The 21,368-nt window shown below is 41.4% G+C and overlaps 1 protein-coding gene and 1 long non-coding RNA gene across 2 annotated transcripts in view; one reads left to right on the top strand and one right to left on the bottom strand.

Annotated features, from left to right (window-relative positions):
• Nucleotides 1-11: 11 nt before the first annotated feature.
• Nucleotides 12-15,249, bottom strand: LOC127009611 (protein PBDC1-like). Its single transcript, XM_050882833.1, has 6 exons — nucleotides 15,091-15,249; nucleotides 14,463-14,516; nucleotides 11,899-11,985; nucleotides 9,479-9,538; nucleotides 6,035-6,175; nucleotides 12-387 (listed from the first exon to the last, which is right to left on the bottom strand). Exons 2-6 carry the CDS (start codon nucleotides 14,493-14,495, stop codon nucleotides 163-165), a joined length of 546 nt encoding a protein of 181 aa, XP_050738790.1. The 5' UTR covers nucleotides 14,496-14,516; nucleotides 15,091-15,249; the 3' UTR covers nucleotides 12-162.
• LOC127009612 (uncharacterized) overlaps nucleotides 11,887-21,368 on the top strand; it is a 23,942-nt gene continuing 14,460 nt past the window's right edge. The window contains exons 1-2 of the long non-coding RNA XR_007762111.1: nucleotides 11,887-12,001; nucleotides 20,103-20,135. This is a non-coding gene — a long non-coding RNA (uncharacterized LOC127009612). The remainder of the gene's footprint in view (nucleotides 12,002-20,102; nucleotides 20,136-21,368) is intronic.

The raw sequence follows: 21,368 nt of genomic DNA on the forward strand, positions 1-21,368 counted from the left end.
AAAAAGGCTAATTCAAATACATTTTATATTTATAACAGATATTAAGAAGAAATTGTAGAAACAAGAGGTGAATACACATTCATACAAATGCACATTTATATTTGCACACGTTAATATCAAGCATACCAAGACCAACCAAAGGAGATGCAAACATTCTAGCTGCTATTGCTGGGTCTTCTTGGTGCGGGGTTTGGGCTTAAATCTGGTTCTTATGGAGTCATTTTGACCCTCCCGGTTACGAGCAACTTCAATGCAGAAAAACTGGATGCGGGTGACCAGGATGGTGTTTGACTCAGTGTAGTCCTCCAAAGGATCAAGACGTACCAGAGTGGCAAAGCTGTAGTCCTCCACCTCCTTCTCGAACTTCTGACAGAATGGTCGCCATTTCTGTCAAACATAAGAACATAAGAACATAGGAAAACTGCAAGAGGCCGAGTGGCCTACACAGGGCAGCTCCAGAATCCCCCCACTACTCACGATGGGTGAGGTGTAGTTTCAGGGGTTACAGGTAGAGGCTTGATCCTCGTTTACCTTTGGTACGGGCATACGCTCCAGTACCCTGTCTCCTTACTGCACCCACACCTCACTGCCACCTGTCATCCTCATCCATGTAGCTATCCAGTCTTCTCTTAAAACAAGCTATCGTCCCTGCACTAACTATGTGATTGCTGAGTCTATTCCATTCCCCCACCACCCTATTACTAAACCAATGCTTGCCTATATCTCTCCTAAATCTATACTTTTCTAATTTAAATCCATTACTGCGTGTTCTATCCTGCTGGCTAATTCTCAGTACTTTACTTATATCGCCTTTGTTGTAACCCTTGACCCATTTGAATACTTCTATCAGATCTCCCCGCACTCTTAGTCTTTCTAGTGAATGTAAGTTTAGATGTTTCAACCTATTTTGATATGGGAGGTTCCTCAGCCCCTGAATCATCTTGGTCATTCTCCTCTGAACTGATTCTAGCAAGTTGATGTCCATTTTGTAGTGTGGGCACCAAAACTGGACAGCATAATCTAAGTGTGGCCTAACTAACGCCAAATAGAGTCTGAGGATGACCTCTGCACTCCTGTTGGTTACCGTCCTGTTAATAAAGCCTAATACCCTGTTAGCCCTATTTTTCGCACTAATACATTGCTCCCTTAGTTTTAGGTCAGAGTTCACTAATACTCGCAAATCCCTTTCACACTTTGATCTTCCTATCGCTGTGGAGTCTAAACTATACCCGTGTAATATATATATATATATATATATATATATATATATATATATATATATATATATATATATATATATATATATATATATATATGAGACTTCATATTTGAGTCTGACTATAGTAGCCCCTTGGTGGGTGGACAAAAATGGTTACGAGCTGGTGGGAGGTCTCCATTTTTCCCTGGGAAGGGGTGGAAGAAGAGGGGAGTTCCTTCGGGTGGCATGTTCAAACATGAATGGATTGAGTGGTGTATGCAGGAGAAGAATAACATAAACATTTGTTAAAAGAAACATAGATATTTCAGGTGTTTCTGAATCACACCTGGAAGGATGTGGTTTGGGGAAATGAGAAAGTAATGCTTTAGAGAGGTTCTGCGAAGGTGTAGGAGTAATGTGGGCAGGGGTACAGGGGCCATATACTCAAAACCAGCCTTGCCGAAAGGCGCCAATTGACGAAAAGTGCCTTATGGTACAGTACACCAATAGGGCCTTTTGTTTCAGCTAGATCCCAATACACAAATATTTTTGAAGGCTCCTTTGGCTTGCCGAACTGCTGAAAGGCGGCACTTCCCTCAAAGGCACCTTCTTATGAGTTAACCAATCACAGCACCGTGAGAAACTGTGTTTAACCCGTGGGCTTCGGCTATGGGAAAGCCGAGAAGTGGCCAAGAAACATCAACATTACACTGCATTTTGAGACTAAGAAAAGAGCATGGAACGTACATCAGAGTACTCCTCTCATGACCATAAAGCTGTTAAAAATATTTACTTTTACTCAAACTCCATTCTTTTTGGGTGGTGTTTGTAACAAAATAAGCAGTCTTGTGACGCGTGGCATCTAGCTCGAGTCGCTTGTTGTCTACTTTAGAGAATTTGACAAGTGATTACTGTGTGGATAGCTAATTCAGTCTGCCATGACCTCACAGCACCACCTATGACAAAAAAGCCCATCTCAAGATCACTCACCCACCATTGTGACCCAGGGCATGTAAGGTGGGTTGCTCTATGCCACCACCGCCTACAATTAGGTCGAATTATGGGTTTTATGGTGAGCCCTTTTTAGGGTCCACCGTACCACAGCCACGACTCGTGAAAGCCCAGAAAAGGGTCTGCTGACGTTCTCGGGTTAAGGACAGTGGACGCCTGAAAACCTTTTTTCACCATAGTTGGCTGGTGAATTTACACATTAATTCAGGAATGTGGAGTCGAATATAAAAAAAATATGACTCCAACTCCGACTCCAAGAAATTTTAAGGTTGTGACTCCGACTCCATCCCCCTCCCCCTTCCCCTCTTGTGCCATATAGTGGTAGGCAAATCAAACCCAGCCACACAACATCATCATCATTTTGTTTAATGTCCGTTTTCACTCTTCATGGGCAGTTGGATGGTTTATGGCTCATAAATCATGCCATTTTCAGTTTTTGGAGCAAGATTTTCAGGGTGCTTGCTCTTGCAAACCCAACCACCTATTTTAAGTGGTGGCTCTAGCCTTTGCCTGAACGAAAAAGGCAAACCCTACAAGGCAGCAGGGGGCTATGAGGTTTACCACCCACTATTTCACCCATAGCTGGGACTGGATGGCCACTGACTCTGATAAACATGAGTTCATTTGCCCTTAGAATGATCTTGTTTTGAATCCACCTGGGGTCCAGCACACCCTCCTCACTGGTCCAAAACAAAACCAGTGGGGTTGCCGGTTTAGTCGCCGACTACCCAACCATGCGGCTGGTTGTACTGGGTTACATGTTACCAGTAGCAGAGCCACTACCTTAACTGCCCTGACCAGACCCCCTGAGCCACACAACATTACATGTATCATAAAGGAGTTAGAGTCAGAGATACCTTTACCGACTCCGACTCCGACTGACTCCACACCCCTGCATGAATTCAATTAATTTAAGTAAGAAAACCTGCAAGTTTCATTGATAGTGACCAGATGTTTTTGCGCAAAAATGCATTTGCTTAAAAATTTGATCATTTTAATTGAATGTTTAGCGAATAATATTGATACATCTTTTCACACTATGACATTGTAACTGCAGCCAATGTTTAATAGTTTATTTATCTTTTTGCAGGAAAAAATTGCAAATTAGTTTGTTTATATTTTCATCAATTGTTTTTACAAAAAACCCATATAAGAAAATGCAAAACATTTCCCATATGTTGCATACTGGAAAGTTTCTCCCACCATTCCTCTATCCTGACATATCTTCCAAATTTTGATTGACTGATCAGAAGTGTCGATATTATCACCAAAAAAGCAATAAACTACATTTTGAAAAAAACGGTTTTAAATGTTTAGGAATGTTTTTTTGTGCTTAGTGTGGCATGTGATGTAGGCATGGAGGTGACATAATGCATTATTAGCTATTTCTATTTATTGACATTTATTGTGTTCAATTGTAAAAACATCTGGTCCCCTCCTGCGAGTCCCTAATACTAAAATGTGTTGGGGACCCGCAGAATATTATCACATACAGGTGGGGTGTCAGAAAGCGCCACCTCCCACTATGTTGCCAAGGTTTTGCACTAAAATCCCCCGGGATTGTATTCTTCACCAATGACTTTCTCCTTCTTCTTTTTCTTGTCTTGTGGCATTGTTTGATGAATCTTTTGGACCTCAAGTCCTTGTAGAGTCCGCTTGGATGCTCTGAAGCCTCACTGTGTAGGAGGGAGGGCGAGAGGGTCTGTGGTGTTGCCGAATATTATGATATGTTGTTTTACGAAATATGATAAAAAAAACTATATAGAACACAAAAAATTAGGAGTAAAAAACGTCTATTCAGACTCCTATTGGTCGCGAGAGAACGGGCGCTCCCGATATATATATATATATATATATATATATATATATATATATATATATATATATATATATATATATATATATATATATATATATATATATACATACCCTGCCAGCACCCCATCAAGAGATCTACTCAGTAGTTGCCTCAGTATGGCTGACCGTCTTGCACGCACAGATGTACATCTTCACAGGCAACACCCCTGAACATGCCTATACATTCGCAGGAGAGGCTTACACAACCAAATCTCATAGATCTTGGCCTCCTCTTTCCAATGGTGTTTTTGTTTTTTTTAGCTGTGATGAAGTTTTTGAGATACAAAGGTTAACCCTTTCATTGCTGATCGCTCGCAGCAAGACTATCCCCCCAGGTGCACTCGTGCAGCCCAGCAGGGGGGAGGAGGGTCTCTTTTAACCGCTGTATCTCAAAAACTATTCATCACAGCTAAAAACAAAAACACCATTGGAAAGAGGAGGCCAAGATCTATAAGATTTGGTTATGTAAGCCTCTCCTGTGAACGTACAGGCAGCTTCAGGGGGTGTTGCCTGTGAGTGCGACTGGCGCTTGCAGCGAGCTTTTAACACCACCAGCAAGTGACGCTAGAGCTCGCTCTTTTAACCTCTGTATCTCAAAAACTATTCATCACAGCTAAAAACAAAAACATCATTGGAAAGAGGAGGCTAAGCTCTATAAGATTTGGTTATGTAAGCCTCTCCTGTGAATGTACAGACACCTTCAGCAAGTGACGCTAATGCTCAGTCTTTTAACCTCTGTATCTCAAAAACTATTCATCACAGCTAAAAAACAACTCCATTGGAAAGAGGAGGCCAAGATCTATAAGATTCAGTTATGTAAGCCTCTCCTGCGAACGTACAGGCACGTTCAGGGGTGCTGCCTGTGAAGATGTACATTTGTGCGTGCAAGACGGTCAGCCATATTGAGGCAACTACTGAGTAGATCTCTTGATGGGGTGCTGGCAGGGTAGAATTGCCAACTGCAAAATTTACAACTATTTGGTCAAAAAATCAGTCAGGTGATAAGTGAAGCTATGCAAAAATGCCGCTATATTGGACAACATCCACCAGTTACTCGTCCATAGATTTTCCGTGCTAGGCTGATATGATTTTCCACCAAAATTTAGTGGAAAACCCACTGAATTGGCAATGCTGTAGGGTGAGAAATAGTGTTGGAACAATTTCATACGTGGGAAATTTGAGTGTGACTGGCACTTGCAGCGAGCATTTAGCACCACTGGCAAGTTACGCTAGTCCTCGCTGCAAGTATTTACCAACGAAAGGGTTAAGAGAGACCCCCCTTCCCCTGCTGGATGCCCGAGTGCGCCTGGGGGGATAGTCTCACTGCAAGTGATTAGCAATGAAAGGGTAAAGAGCATATGTGGGAACAGAACATCAGAGAGATGGAGAATGTTAGGAAATGCCTTTGTCCTGATCCTGGCTGAAGATGATAATGATAAATGTCTAAGTAACTCAATATCATACCATACTGCTATACAAATCTCAAAATCTGAATATCAATGCATAATGAATTTTTATTGTAATATTCATCTTAACCCCTTCACTACGGCCAGGCCAAATAAGCGCCCCACGCCGTATCCGAGATCGCCACGCACCCCAAATTTCAAATGTCGCTATTGAATATAACAAGTTTTCAGCCATAAACTCAACGTAATCATCATGTATTATATATGAAAACATGCAGAATTAAATGGTGCACATAAAGAAACAAATTAATTGATAATTTTGAAATGTAAGCATAAATATTGATAAAATAACTCGTATATTGGCTAAAGTGAGCCAGGACGAAGTATACGCATCCTCGGATATGGTACATGGCACACAAGGACGCAGTATACGCGTCCTCATGTTGAAGGGGTTAATATATGAGTAATTGGGCATAATGTAATTTTCCCTACTCTTCATAATCACCAATAATAACCTTAGTCACCTTAATAGTAGAAGTGAAATAACTTTACTGTGACTCACCTCCTTTGATGCAGGACTTTTGAGTGATTCTTCCTCTAGCTTCCCAATACTGAAGTCTGGAAATTCTTTTCTGAATTCCTCATAAATAAAGTCATCCTTGGGAGTGAGCCTCAACATTTTGGGGTCCACTGCACACAAGAGCTGCAGAGGAGTAAGCAGGGATCAGTTGAAGGTTGGAGGGGGAGCAGGGTGTCTAGTGAGGGTGAATGGAAATGCTTATCAATTTGGAAGGAGACAAAGTTTCCAGTTGAAATTTTAAAAGGTATAGAGGATTGATGTCTGGAAGGCTGTGTAGAGTTTTCAGATTGAGAAATTAAGTTTTTAGGACACTGAGGGTGTGGAAATTATTCCATAAAGTGTAAATTTTGGTATATTATTGATGTAATTATGTCTCTACCTCCACAGTGAAGTGGTTAGCATCCCTAACAACAAATTTGCAGGCCTGGGTTTGAATCCTAGCTTAAGCAGTCAGTGTGCAGCCCACCCAGCTGTTCATCCTTCCTTTCAGGATGGTCAATACATGGGTACCTGGGAAAGTCTGGGATAGGTAAACAGTAGTAACCCGGATGTTATACTGGCCGTGTCAGGTTAATGAGTTCTCTCCAACCAGACTCATAAAGGCCAACGGGATGGGGATGAGCACCACTGCCACATGCAGCTATGGCATATACTCCCAACTTTAGCTTTAGATGGTAGAAAGTTATTGAGATTCAAAGTTGTGGACACAAGAGGAAGTACTGTAATTGCATACATAGATGCAGCATCCAGCTTTGGTCTTAAATTTACAAGAGAAATCAGGAGAAAGGAGACTATATATTGACATCAGTAGCCTCTGAAACCTGTATTGGTTAGGAAGAGAAAATGAGGCTTACAAGTAGAAGGAGTCAGTTGGATCCAATTTTTCAAACCAAAATGAAAATGGAAAATATGCCGAGGAAAGGTTACAGTATGTCATTGGGTTGAGTGGAATAGACAGATACAAAGGTATACACCCTCGACAAAAGTTTGTTCTGGATAGTGCTGCGTAGAACTTACAATGAAAAAGTCATACAAATGAGGATGATGGAGTACCGACATTAGTTTGTTCTACCCACATGGCATCATAGTGTCTCTTGCCTTCCTGCCAAGCCTCTCAGACCACTCTCAGTGCTTACCTCGCTGCCCCCAAAACAAATTATTGAAATTTTTTGCTGCATGTTCCCCCCATGATTTTACCCTCCGGATAACTGTGTTTAATGTATTTTTACCCACATGATGGAAAAGAAAAGCAGTTAATGTCAGAAACTATTAAACCTCTCATTGTTCTGAAGGTTGTGGGTGACAGACCAAGGAAATAGCTGACCAGCTTGAAGTGAGTGATCAAATTGTGAAATGATACTTAGACTCAATGGTGGGAGGTTGGCTGCAGAGCCATCCAACCCAAGAAAAGTGGTCTGGTAGGTCTCATAAAATCTGAAATCATTCTGTTAATGTGGTGAAGAGAGTGGGACGGCAGTAGCTGAGTGGTCAGCGTGTGGGTGTGGTAAGCCCATGGACCTAGGTTCGACTCCCACCAAAATACGATGATTTTTCAAACCATAGCCGAGTGGCGGAAGATTACCCACATGCTGCCCAGATCTTCAACCAACTCTAACTTCAGCAACTTTAGTCAAGAGGATCACTGGAGGGGCAGCATGGGCCAAGCAAGTCATACATCACAGCAGCCACTATAAATAAAATTTGCAATGGGCTGGGGTCGTTGAAGAGACCTCTGAAGAAAGGCTATCAGCACTATGGGCAGCACCTAAAAAAAAATAATAATAGTAATAATAAATAAATAAAGAATTGTAACAGCCCGTAAAATAAAGAAGTCTAACCCAGGTCTGTCTGATGAGGTAACTGTGAGTAGACATGTGTTTGAGCTTGGTTACACACGCCAAAGCCTTGTCAAGAAATCGACTCCCTTGTGTGCACCTGAGGGCACATAGAGTGGCTTCTGCAGAGTAACACCTTGATTGGGGTGAGGAGGAGTGGTTGGAGGTTTTGTGGTCTGATGAATCAACTTTCACTGTGACTATTGGACATGGTGGCAATGTTTACCATTGAAATGAAAGTAACTTGCTAGAGCCACAGTGCATTGTGGTACAGTTAAGCACCCTAGTTCTTTGATGGTGTGGGGCTGCTTTTCTGGGAGGAGTCTAGGGAAGACTGAAGTGTTACCAACAAATGTCAGAAAGAACCAATGTGTATTACGTGCTGTTCAAAGAGCATCTTCCTGAATGTTTTTAGCTGACGGGCACGCATGTTCCACCAAGACAAAGCCCCTTGTCCCACTGCAAAATCAGTAACCCAATGACTGGATGACTGTCTAATGCCATTTTTAAGGGATTGACCTGGAAATAGTCCAGACCTCAGCGCAATATAAAATCTTTGGCAGATAATAAAGAGATTTACAGGGAAAGGACGTCAGCTCACTCATCAAACTCAAGGCTGAATTAGGGCTTCTTGGCCAATCATACCCTTGGAAAAGCTGCATCACATTGCCCTGTCATTACCACACTCCTGGAGGGAAGTGAAAAGATGTAAAGGATGCCCTACAAGAAGTCACATGTGGTATAGTACCTTGAACAAACTTTTGTTGAGGGCTGCAAGTTTACTGAGTGTGCCAGGGAAGGTTTATGGAAAATATGATATGAAGGGAGTGACTGAGGGAAAAATTAAAAAAACAAGGCTTCAAAGAGCAGATCACAGTTTTGTCATAAAGATAACAGTAGAAAAATATCCAGAGAAGAGTAGAAAAGTTTGTTATATTTATAGACTAAGAGAGGCAGTGTGAGTAGGAACACATTATTGACCGGTTTGGTGATTTTCCATTTTCTTAATGTCCCTGGAATTTCCATTCTCTGCTTTACAAGACTGTGTAGTCAATATGAATAATACATAAGTCACATCTGAAAAATTCATTTTAAAGGGCCATAGAATACTTCAAGTCTCTGGACACCCTCAGAGAAAGATCATCTTACGAGCCTTACCAAGTGTGCAAAGCAAATGTATATAAAAACAATCATTTGCTGAACATACACAAGTTTCTGCATTGTTTGACATCAAAATTAAGGAAATTATATACCTGATGGCTGAGCAATATGAATCCTTATGAAAACAAAGAATGAAATACAGAGGAATATCTCAAATGAGATAATTAAGTTAGCAATATCCTGAGTCACTGTACTCTCAATAGACATGTAAAAGTATAACTTGGGGAAAACTTCAGGCAAGACTTGGAATAGTATATATGGGGTGTGCCAGTAAATATTTGAAATGTTAATGAAGATCTGGAAAAGTATAGCTGATGAGGTTTTTGTAATAATGACTCATCATAGACATCACATACCTTTGGAAATACATAAAAATTCCCTCCAATCGATCCTAGCACTTTAATTCATACTTGCCAGCCTGTGTACTCACATTGAAGTGTATCTCTGCATGCTCCATGGCCTTCATGGCCCACAGCCCTTCCATGGTTGCCTGCAACACATTGATAATGAAGTAACTGTTTTCCTCTGCACAGGAGAGCTGTGCAGTTTGGTACTTTAAAAACTTCCTTCACTTTTGTCCCTAAGACATGGGAATCATTCCACTGGGTGCCTTGAGAAATGACCCAAAAGGATGAAACTTCTATATTGCAGGAGACTGAGATCACAACACTTAGTAGCAATATATCAATAGCTCAGTAGCAATAGCTAAGTGTCATTCATGATATTTCCATTGATTCCTTTAAAGTAAATAACTGACTTCTGCCAGTGCCCAATCTTCTCTGTTTTTTTCATGCTTCAGTTGCTCTTTAATTAACTAACACGCTTCAATATAGCCACCAGTGCCCGTACTTGGGTTGTGCCACCAGTGTCTGTGACCCGAGATCCTAAACTGGAGTAAATTGAAGGCTATGGTGACATGTGGCAGTCCACCATACATTTATTTTTATTTCCAAAGAGCATACTGGCTTCGTACATCTGTAAACTCATTTAGAGATCAAGTTTATATAAATAATTTATATATTAAGCTCCCAAGGATCAGCTGCATTTTGTCTCAAGAATATGCTGAGTGTCACACAAATGTTTATTTTGTAATCAATACCACCCAATAACATTGATATTGAGGTGAAAAAAACATTACTAGCACCTGCATGGTTATGAGATGAGCATGCTAATATACATTCCATGCTGGTTTGCTAGTCTCAAACACTGTACAATACAGCCAGTTCTCAGCCACTCTCAGCCACAAGTGAGCCAAAAGACAAGAGTTAAGGTTTCCTCTAGCTTTTCCATACAGTATATGGATTTTGTTTACTTTTCTTCTCTTGTTGAATTTTGTTAGTTCTGTAAACTCTTTATCTCCTCTCTACTGGTTGTATTTTTGTACTCTTTAACCCGGTAGCAGCAGGGATCATGTTTCTCCAAGCGAGAAAAATGAGAAAAAAATCACCCCTCACACAAACCATTTCATAATATATATTAAAGCATTTGTGATCAGATTATGTATCATCTATTTTGGGGGGGTTTATATCATGGCACAAATTTGGCCCGTCGCTGCTACACGGTAAAGCCACAAATTTGGCCCGTCGCTGCTACAGGGTTAAGTTTATTACCTCTGTTCATAGGTGACTTTCCTCCATGTTGCATAAAGTTGTTGTTGTTTTCAGAAAATTTTGCTGATTTTTTGGGGGGAAGTAACATAACTAACACTACTTTTTTCTGATTTTGCAAAAGAAAATTGTGTCTGGGGGGTACCATAGTGTAAAGGTAATCCCTGTTAGGGAAGGGTTAAGTTTTCATTTTCTTTATATCAATTTCAGTTTCATCGAATAGTAACGAGCTTGTTCTGAATTTTCATCCTATTCTCTAGTCGTCTCCCTGATTGTAATACTAATTGTGTTTTCTTACTCTTAAATTTTCCCTCAGCCTGTTTAACTTTAGCCTGCTTCACACTTTAACCCCTTGACTGCGGATTTCCAACAGGAAGACATCACCAAGCTACAGGAATGAAACAAAAAGTGGCTGCTACAATTCAATGAAGAGAAATCTAAAGTCCTGCACCTTGGAAGGGGATATCCAGCATACCAATACCATACAGGAAACACTGCACTATTTACCACAGAGGCAGAGAAAGACCTGAAAGCATACGTTACCAGGCTGCCAGTGAAAGCCAAATCTGTGCAAATCGCAGCGGACGGGTTAACATTCGGTGGTCATTGGACTTGAGCTTATTCAGTACTATGACATCCCTTCCTATGTCTGGATTCCAAGTATGAATAAAATCAATTTCTTATACCAGCAGTTGAAATGCAGCTCAAATGCCTAATACTTGTTAAAACTTAACCCCCAGAGAAACACCTTCAACTGCAAGGGGAATAATGCTACTGTATTCAAATCCTACTTTCTTCCAGTGAAATGTTAAGGTTAAGGATTCATTGTGACTGGGCCTGAGGGTGGAACCACTTCAGCTACCCCAATTTAGCTTCTTGTATGTTATGCCTCCATTGAGATTTTGAACCATGTAATGATTAAGTATGTTACGTATATTTTACATGAGCCATGAATATATAAGGCTTTTTTACTAATCCTATGATACTTTATATTTGGGCTTAAATATCAGTAGACAACCCCATGAATTACTTGAGAAAATTGCTGAAAACTTTACTTTTACTTGAGTATCAAACAGTAAATCACACACTTAATATAGGCTAATATAACAGTAATCTAATGACCTAGCAGGGCTTTTTTGTTGTTTTTTGTTTTGATGTTGCCCTTGAGCTGTTTACTGAAAAAAAATCATATTATTATCCATATGCCCAATAAATATAAAACAATTTCCCCCACAGGACTTACATCATTGCCGAGCTCATCTGCATTAACTCCAGACGTTAGGCCCGGTCCCCCACCTCCAGCCGCAGCAACCACATGACCTGGGATGCCCTGGAAAGGAAAACCAGTGAGTTTCTAGCAATGATCTCATTTATTTGCATTCAGCTTTTCAGCCATGTCCTATATACTGAAGAAACATCTCTACTGTCTCAGGACACCTCTCACACCACCATCATATGCACTACCACATGAAAATAAATTTACAAAGTAACAATTAAGTGTTGATTACCCCTAGGCTGTGGGTAATTGATCCCATGACTCCTGCCACAGACAGTTTTATTAAGTGGGCCAATACCAATACTCCAATACTCCAACCAAGTTCATATTGGTCTCATTAGATTCAGCTTACTTTGAACTTTATGATGATTAATTAATTACTAATGAGGTGAATTAATTACTGATGGGGGTGCATTGCTTCACTTACCCACCACCTCCACTCCCCTAGACAGTCCCTCCAAGCAAGCCCCCATGCAGTTACTTTTCCCATTCCAAGCCAGATAATGATTGGTATTACTGACATGCCAGTATCTCATTTCCTACTTAACCATTTGCTCTTCTGTTGTCATATATATTTTCTTTTAACCTTCACCCCCCACCCCACCCATAGAAAACCATAGGAAACTGTAGAGATCAAAACAAGTGTGACAATAGACGTGAAATGTGTGTGCCAACACTCGCAGCCGCTGTCAGTGGAGTAGCCCATATCGTCATACAGCAGCCAAAACGCACAGCTCACCACAGCTAAAATCCAATAGAGGTGTTCATGCTCTTACCTATGGGAGGGCTTCGCCTCCCTCAACTTCCCCCTGTTTGCACATTTTGTCAGGTTGGACATATGGTCATTATTCATTTGCACAACAAATAAGGCCTCAAAACACTCATGAACCCCCCAAAAAAGTCAAATGGAAGAAAACACCAAAAAACAGGAAGTGGCAATAAAATAAATAAATGCTGCTCTATAGCTTTAAAGTCTAATGTTTCTTAATACCTTTAACAGACTAGTGAGTAATCTATGACAATCCATGACAAAGAACAAAAATTTAACGTGGATACAAAATTGAAAATTAAGGACAAGGAGCAGAGTACCGCACTTGGAATGAGAGAGAATTCAGGGATCAGTTCAAAACTCAAGATAATATAAAACTTTTGTAAGCCCTGTAAGTCTGTGCAACATTATTTACCTATAAAGTAAAGGTAAATTTAGGGGCTGATGCTATAGCTGGGTGTGGCCTCAGTGCCCATCCCTGTCTCAGGCCCGTAATCCCTAAAGGACGGTTGGCGAGAATTCCCACTCGGTTGGAGAAAGGCAGGGTGTGGGAATTCCCGTCCTCTGCTTTCCCGCCAAGATTTGCACTACCCAACATCATATCTCCGCCATGCGAGGAACTTCAAGATTCTTTCATCATGTAAATGAAAGATTGGCAATGTAAAAGCACTATGAACTATGTACTGTGTTTTTGTCTAAAAATGCCACACAGGGCACTGATGAACACCTATTTAGCCAAATTTTATCAAATCGACATATGCTCTGCATGCAGAAAACTGCCCTCTGGCCTGTCCTTTAGGGGTTAACGGTCGTAGTATTAATCTCCCCCATTCCTGTTTCCTTCCCTTCCCTTTCCCTTGGCTGTGAACCGCAGTTTCAAGCATCTCTTGGGGGGTTGGGATTGATTAACACTACCTCGAGAGAGAGCGGATGGGGTCGAAAAAGTGTTGACTTCACGGGGTGAGAGGCAGGACATCTTCGGTTTCCCCTTCCTACATTTCATGAATAAATAGCGTTCTATTTGTTATTATAGAAGGAAATATATTGAAAAGTATCAAAATATTTTTATGACTGATATTACATCACAAACTTTGCTGAAGTTAATATATTTTTTTAGTTTGTAAAGATTATGGTGTTTCCATTTGATTGTAAACATACAGTTATTCCTGAAGATTCCTTTATAATTGTCCCCAAGAATGGCAAAAGACAGCAGATTGATGACTAAATATGGCATTATTTTGGCAATACTTGACATATACCATTGCCTAAAAAAGGGCATTTCTCGGCGACCACCTTGATTTAAGACAAAAATGCCATAAATGACATGACCTGGCAACCCCGGTGTGGCTGCCCCAAGTGTGTGTGACCAGTCATGGATACCAACCCGTCTCATAAATTAACTTACCCGCGTTACTTGTTATTATCTACCTGTAGATCAACTACGCTATTGTTATGTTTTATGATATATAATGTATATGAATACAATGATGTGTGAAAAAGCATTATTTATTTCGTTTTCTGTAATTATTGGTTTGAAAGTTCTGCCAACATTATTATGACATGCAGATTGGTCTTGTCTGGCCCACACATCTGTCACGGGGACGGGGCGGCTTATACATACCCCAGACCTGCGTATGGGGATGCGGACGGAAAGGGAATGGGGAAGTCTAATATTACGGCCATAAGCCTGTGGTGGACGAGAACCCATTACCCAGGGCCACAGGGCAAGTGCTTCCCAGTAGTCAGTGACATTAATACTTACCAGTTCTTCAAAGATCTCTGCTTGGTTTGGCATGGTGGAAGTACTCTGCTGCACCTGCAATATGACAGAAGTTAGCATTATATTATATTCATTTTTTTTTTTCTAGTACAAATTTTGGCAGTCACTAAGCTTCCTCTTCTTGTGGGTGTCTTGCCATCCCCAACATGACTTAGTGACCTTGGACAAATTGTTATAACCAGATGTCATCACCTAGCGGCCTGTGTTATGCTGAACTCTCCAATAAAGCTCAAAAAAGTTTCATTTAGTCAGCGCAACACCTGTGGTCATATTCTTGAGAGAGACAGGAGGGGGAAGGAATTATAGGAGAAGGGAACAGACCCCAGGAGACGGAACACAACCCCCGATTAATACCTGGTACCCATTCACTGCTGGGTGGACAGGGGCGTAGTGTATCGGTAAAGCCGCCCAAGTTTTTCCCACTCCGCCCGGGAATCGAACCCGGGCTCTCTCGATTGTGAGCCGAGTGTGCTAACCACTGCACCACGAAGCCCCCCCCAATAAAGCACAAGTATGGTGCGAGAACACTAGCTATGGGGAGAGGGGACAGTCAGGGAAATAGATGTTTCCAGCAGGTTAGTATATCCATTCTAAACACATCAAAGCTTACCAGAGGCACCGATTAGAACCTGATTAATCCCCTTTCGGGCCTTTGGAAATAGTTAACGTGGAGGAAGAAGGCGCCTGAAAACACCGAGCCCTGCCCCGCCGTGCCGCCACGCGTGTCGCTGTTGTAGGAATCAGCTCGCAGCCGCAAAATAGCTCGCACGGAGAGGTCCAACTAGGTTACTTTTTTCTATATTTCACTCCCCACTATCTTTTACTTGTCCTGTTTCAACTCCAATACATGGCAGAAAGATTAGATAAACACATTTAATCCGGAGAAGGCTTTATAACAAACGAATAGGGTAGGTTTTGGAAAGAATTGCCCCCACGTTGATGTTCACTCAGTTCTTGCTTTTTGGGCAATATCAACCATCACAGAGATCACAGATGGACAAATTACAACAAAAAAATGCAAGTTAATATGTTTCCCTGTTGTGTATTTCCCAGTTGACGTGCGTAGTGGACACCAGCGCGACTTATTTCTGCAAGGAGGTATTTCTCGTAACGCCAGAGGTAAACACAACAGGCCGCCGTCGGGACAGTCTCGCGCCCCGGACTGTACCGCCCTACTCTGTTTCTCTTATATATTTCTTGCTGTGGTTTTGATAAGGTCCATTTTCTCAAACATTTCGGGACTCAAACGGTGGGTGAATGGTTAAATGCGGGCGCGGTTTCCAGGAGGACGCGGGGGTTGCATATAAACAGAAACAGGAATAGATGATTGATTGATTGATAGTTTATTGTTGCAGGATAATAGATAAAAAATAGTAAAGAAATAAATGAAAATAAGAATAAATGTACTGAAACAGAAACTGATAGACAGAAAATCAAAACAGACAAGTAGATTGACAAAACTCCCTAAACTTCATCCAGAGAACAATGAGGTAATCACTTTCACTTTTGCTCCTGAAAAAGTAGACGTAATTATCTAACTATCCAGGTAAGACAGACTCAAAGATCACTAGCAATATATGGAAGAGAGACGCGTCCACTAAACTTCACCTATAGAATAATGGCGCAGGTGTCTTGGTGGGGAAATCCTTTGACCTTTGTTTAGATTCCCTTCACGATTTTCTGTGCCAAATTTAAAAACCACATTTCATTCCTCTAAAAATGTTATTAAATTATGATTGAACTACATGATCGTAACCAGCGATGATAGACAGCAGCTGATACGGACTGAGGGTGCGCGATGGATGAACTCGGTGATTTTAGTATAACTGTTGCCTTTGAATGAATGTAAAATTGTAAATAAAACTTCCACGAATAACTGCCCCCTCTCCTGAAGACCACCTATCAACCCGGGCTCTAGCTTCTCTCTCTAAAATTAGAACCAAAGATGAGCTCGGGGAAGGGGGGGGGGATGACCCAAGCAGGATGGCGCCACTATAAACACTTGCCTGGGGGCCGACCATCTGGCCTCCCCAATAAAGCCTACCGGAACGAAAAAATTAAATAAAAATAAAAATAAGGCCTTGTGATAGTCTGACAAGGCTTCTACACCGTGAACGTGAATAAAACATTCCTGAGAACGACTGTGGCCATTGAAAGTAGTTGTGAGAGCCGAAAACGTCTGAGAATAAGGGGCTTAACCTATTTACTACCACGCCCCCTCTAGGAATGGGTGCTTCCCTCCACGTCCGTGAGGACGTCCCCTTAAACCAAATTATTACTCAATGTGTGTGTATATATATATATATATATATATATATATATATATATATATATATATATATATATATATATATATATATATATATATATATATATATATATATACACACACACACACACACACACACATATATATATATATATATATATATATATATATATATATATATATATATATATATATATATATATATATATATATATATATATATATATATATATATACACACACACACACACACACACTCACGGCCCAGTAGCTCAGTGGATAGAGCGTCTGCCTCACAACCAGAAGGTCCGGGGTTCGATTCCCCAGCCGGGTGAAGATAAGTTGGGTTTATCTTCTTTCACGTGTTGCCCCTGTTCACCTAGCAGTGAGAAGGTACGCGACGTAAGGCGAGGAGTTGTGACCTCGTTGTCACGGTGTGTTGTGTGTGAGTGGTCTCAGTCCTACCCAAAGATCGGTACTATGAGCTCTGTGCTCTTCCGTAGGGGAACGGCTAGCGGTCTCGAGAGAGACCCGCAGCAGACCAAGAGGTGAATTACACACACACACACACACACACACACACACACACACACACACCGTGAATTTTGAAATGTAGATACAACTAGACCTATAACCGTTCGCCTACCCGTCACCAGTCTGCTTGGTTTGACTTTTCAGCCCTCCAGATTGAAAGGTTCAATTCCTATTTTTATCCTTACAAACTTCTTTAATTACATCGGTGAAACTACGAAAAATAAACATGACGTTGAGTAAAAGCTCCGGAGGGTATAAATTAAAGTCATCCTTTCGATTACAGGAAAGTAAGTGTCTATAGATAAAAATCAGCAACATTAATATATTTATTGAGGTAAACAAGAAAACGAAGACATGTGTACAAGTTACTGGTAAATTAAGTAAATGGAACATGGCCGTGCCGAACCGTAGAGTTTTTATCCCTTCGTGTAAAACTGTAAATGTTAAATGTCGTGTAACGGTTCAAGGTTTCTCCAGCTATTGACAGGTGCGGCGAGTCAGGATAATACAGTGTGATGTTTTTTTTCGTCATGGACCAGCCTTATCCTTAGGAGAGGCACCATATGAAATAGTGCGCGACTACCGACAAGAAAAAAAAAATCCTCTCCCTATCCTGCCACCTCCATGCCTGATTTTAAAACCCCGAGCAAAGCTGACGCCATATCGGGCCGTTTCTTTTGCCTTTCCCTTGCTGGGCATTAAGCATTTGCCGTTTGTGGTCCCTCTCAAAAGTCTGTCTCAACGATAAATATAAGTCTTTGATTCTCCATCCGCTAATCGGAAGGTGGTAAGGGGTCCATATTCTTCAACGTATCTGGCTCCGAAGGTCACATAGAGGGTTAACTGGGTTTTCATGGTTGTTTTTTCCCGTTCATGGTGCAGAAGTCGGGTAAAACTATCACCAGGATCACAAAACAGTCCACGAAAATCACAGCAACTTCTACGAGTGACTTTTCAAACAGGCGAACTAGAAGTTTCCGAGTCTCGCAACTATTTTTCAGAGGCCACAGTCGGGTTCTCATGAATGTTTTCTTCACGTTCATGGTGTAGAAGCCTTGTCAGACTATCACAGGGCTCACAAAACTAGACGGCCTAGACGTTTAAGAATATGGGCTCAGGTCTCGGGATGCTTGTGGGTTATATGATTATTGGGCCGCCGCAGGCAATGATTCTCGGTGATTGCCACATCGTTGGGTTCTTGTTGACTTGATTGTGGCTGTCTGCACACCGGCTTTTTTATCCGCTGTCATTTGTCTCCTACATTACACAATCATAAAAGCCCGCCGTGGTTTAACATCGATATCAAACATTCATATCAAGAGAGAAATTTGTTACACACGTGAAAGTGATAAAAACTTCGTCCAAAAAATAGCAGCCGTCATTACGAAGCCCGGCGAAGAGTCGAAAAACTGGCTGGTGAAGGAAAGCGCAAGTATGGTGAAAATATTGCCATCTACTCTGAAAAAATAACCCGGAGTTTCTCTTCAAAGACATAAATAACGAAAAGGATATCAGAAGTGTGGTTAGACATTCTAAAGTATATATTAAAATTTAAAAAGCGAGATACACAGTCTTCTCACGCCCTTATGTAATGTATCCTTGGGAGAGATGGCTAACGTTGCACCAGTATCTAAGAAACGTGACAAAATACCGGGTAATTATAGACCCATTAATAATAATAATAGAAATAATAATAAAACATATTATTATTATTTAGCCCAAAGGCATATACTATAAAAACAGGAAAGTAGCAAAGTAACGTCAATATTAAGTAATTTACTAGAAAACAATGTGTGTAATAATAATAATAATAATAATAATAATAATAATAATAATAATAATAATAAATGGTTTATTCACTTTTGGTAACTGTTAGGCTGAAAATTTGCAAGTTACAATTAGAAGTACATTTAAAAAAAAAAAACATAAAATGGAGGGGTTAGGGGCTGGTGGGGCTCTCTTATCTGTGGGGCGTTGGAGTTGAATGTTGGTAGGGGGTGGACGAGAGATGAGGGGGAAAGTGGAGGGTGCCGAGGCAGGGCAGCTCCGTCGGGGAGGTGCTAAAAGTTCCAGGTCAGGCGATGGGTCAAGTGACAGGTGATACCGGGATGCAGGTGGTGGAGTGTGTGTGTGTGTGTGTGTGTGTGTGTGTGTGTGTGTCGGGTAGGGCCAGGCCTTGGAAACATTCTTGCATACGAGCTGCTCTGTGACCTTCCCGCGGGGCTTGGAGATCAGCCACACCTGTCCACATGTTGACTCATAGCTCCCACAAACCCTTTTTTTTTTTTTTTCGAAGGCATGTAGGTAGGGCTCGCATTTAAAGTGTGTTAATGATAGTTGCCTTTTCTGCGTAGGGCCAAAACACAATCATTGACTTTGGAATCAATACTATCGCATTCAGCACAACCATACGTACTAAGCAGTGAAAATATTATGGAACAGAGTAATATTGCAGAACATCAGAACTTACAGACTTTGATAAACATTGATTAGGGGCAACGCACTTCCATTGCCAGTCGACTGTGCATCTTGAAAAAAGTCGATCAAATTAGTATATTTTTGCAGTTTGTTGCAAGAGTATTCAGGCATACAGTAATTGAGCCAGTCAGTTTGTTATACTCATTAGCGAGTTAATTAGTTGATATAATTTCATTGCACTTAAACCTATGATAAGTAGGTCTCTATGCACCCATCTGCGTTGTTGCTCCACTGCGGATCTTTTTGATTGCTCCAGTTGTGTAACATTTCCTTTTTCCTCATTGTATGCTTTATTGTGGACTTACCCGCCTCATCCCTACTTTTTACTCTCTCCCCCACAGGGCAGTTTGGAGGAGACAGCGACAAGAAGAGAGGTGAGTACAAAGTCATCATTACCTGTTCTCTTCATCTGACTCTTTTACAACAATACGATGGCTTTCAAGTTTTTTCTTAGAGCCACTCGCCAGTTTTTAACAGCCTCAGACTTGTCACAACTTCCTCTGTTCCTCCACATTGAAACGGTTAATCTAATATACCTAACCACGAAGTCTCCCACAAGGCCCGTGTTATAGTGTAAGCCTGACGGTTCTGAGCTTGTCGATTATAATGATTTTGTTGTAAATCATTTGAATTGAATAACTTGATGCGTGTTACGACGTCGTAGGGGCTTATTTTCGGGTTTCAAAGTTTTATTTTTTTTATGTATTGAGCACGAGAGGTGAACAAGTTCGTCGTGTGTGTGTGTGTGTGTGTGTGTGTGTGTGTGTGTGTGTGTAAAAGGAGAGAGAGAGAGAGAGAGAGAGAGAGAGAGAGAGAGAGAGAGAGAGAGAGAGAGAGAGAGAGAGAGAGAGAGAGAGAGAGAGAGAGAGAGAGAGAGAGCAATTCAAACTCAAAACGTTTAATTACTAACATTATTTATACATTTAAAAAAAAAAAAAGACATCATGGCCGGAGAGTACAGGGTATACGGGTGTTATAGGGGACACAAACACCTTATCGGCTGGACCGGATGCCGCGTTTATTTTGGTGTCTGGCCATATCACCCCAACCTCGGTATACCAAGTCAGGCCGAAGGTAGGGCATAGAGGTCGTGTTTTTCTGAAGGATCTTATCAGGAGTCATATTTCTGGAGATTTTTTTTTTTTTTTTTTTTTTTACGTCTTCGCCTATTGCGCCGGTAGGCTAGCTTGAGGGGCCTGGATGGTAGTCAGCCCCAGCCCGTCATGGCGCAGGCAAGTGTTTACTGTATAGTGGCGCCATCTTCTCTTGGCTCATGCTGCCCCCCGGAACTCGTTCTTGATTCTTGGACGGTTTCCTCTAGAGTCCGTGTTGATGGGTGGTCTTCAGGACAGCATGTGGGTAGTTTTAAGCCACTCGGCGGTGACTGAAAAATCCGAGGTGGTAGCGTGGGGATTCGAACTCGTGTCGTCCATCACGTGGTGAATGTGGGCCCAGCACGCTACCACTTCAGTGTCTGTGTTATTGCCACCTCCCCGAGCCGCTGGGTGACGCGCGGGTCGTATCTCACAAACTAACCTCGTGAGCCTCTTCTAATTATCCTCAGTTCATTTCCCATCAAAAGATAGGACGTACCATCAACTAGACCG

The sequence above is a fragment of the Eriocheir sinensis genome, chromosome 41 (assembly GCF_024679095.1).
Source record: "Eriocheir sinensis breed Jianghai 21 chromosome 41, ASM2467909v1, whole genome shotgun sequence".
Taxonomy (NCBI): Eukaryota; Metazoa; Arthropoda; class Malacostraca; order Decapoda; family Varunidae; genus Eriocheir; species Eriocheir sinensis.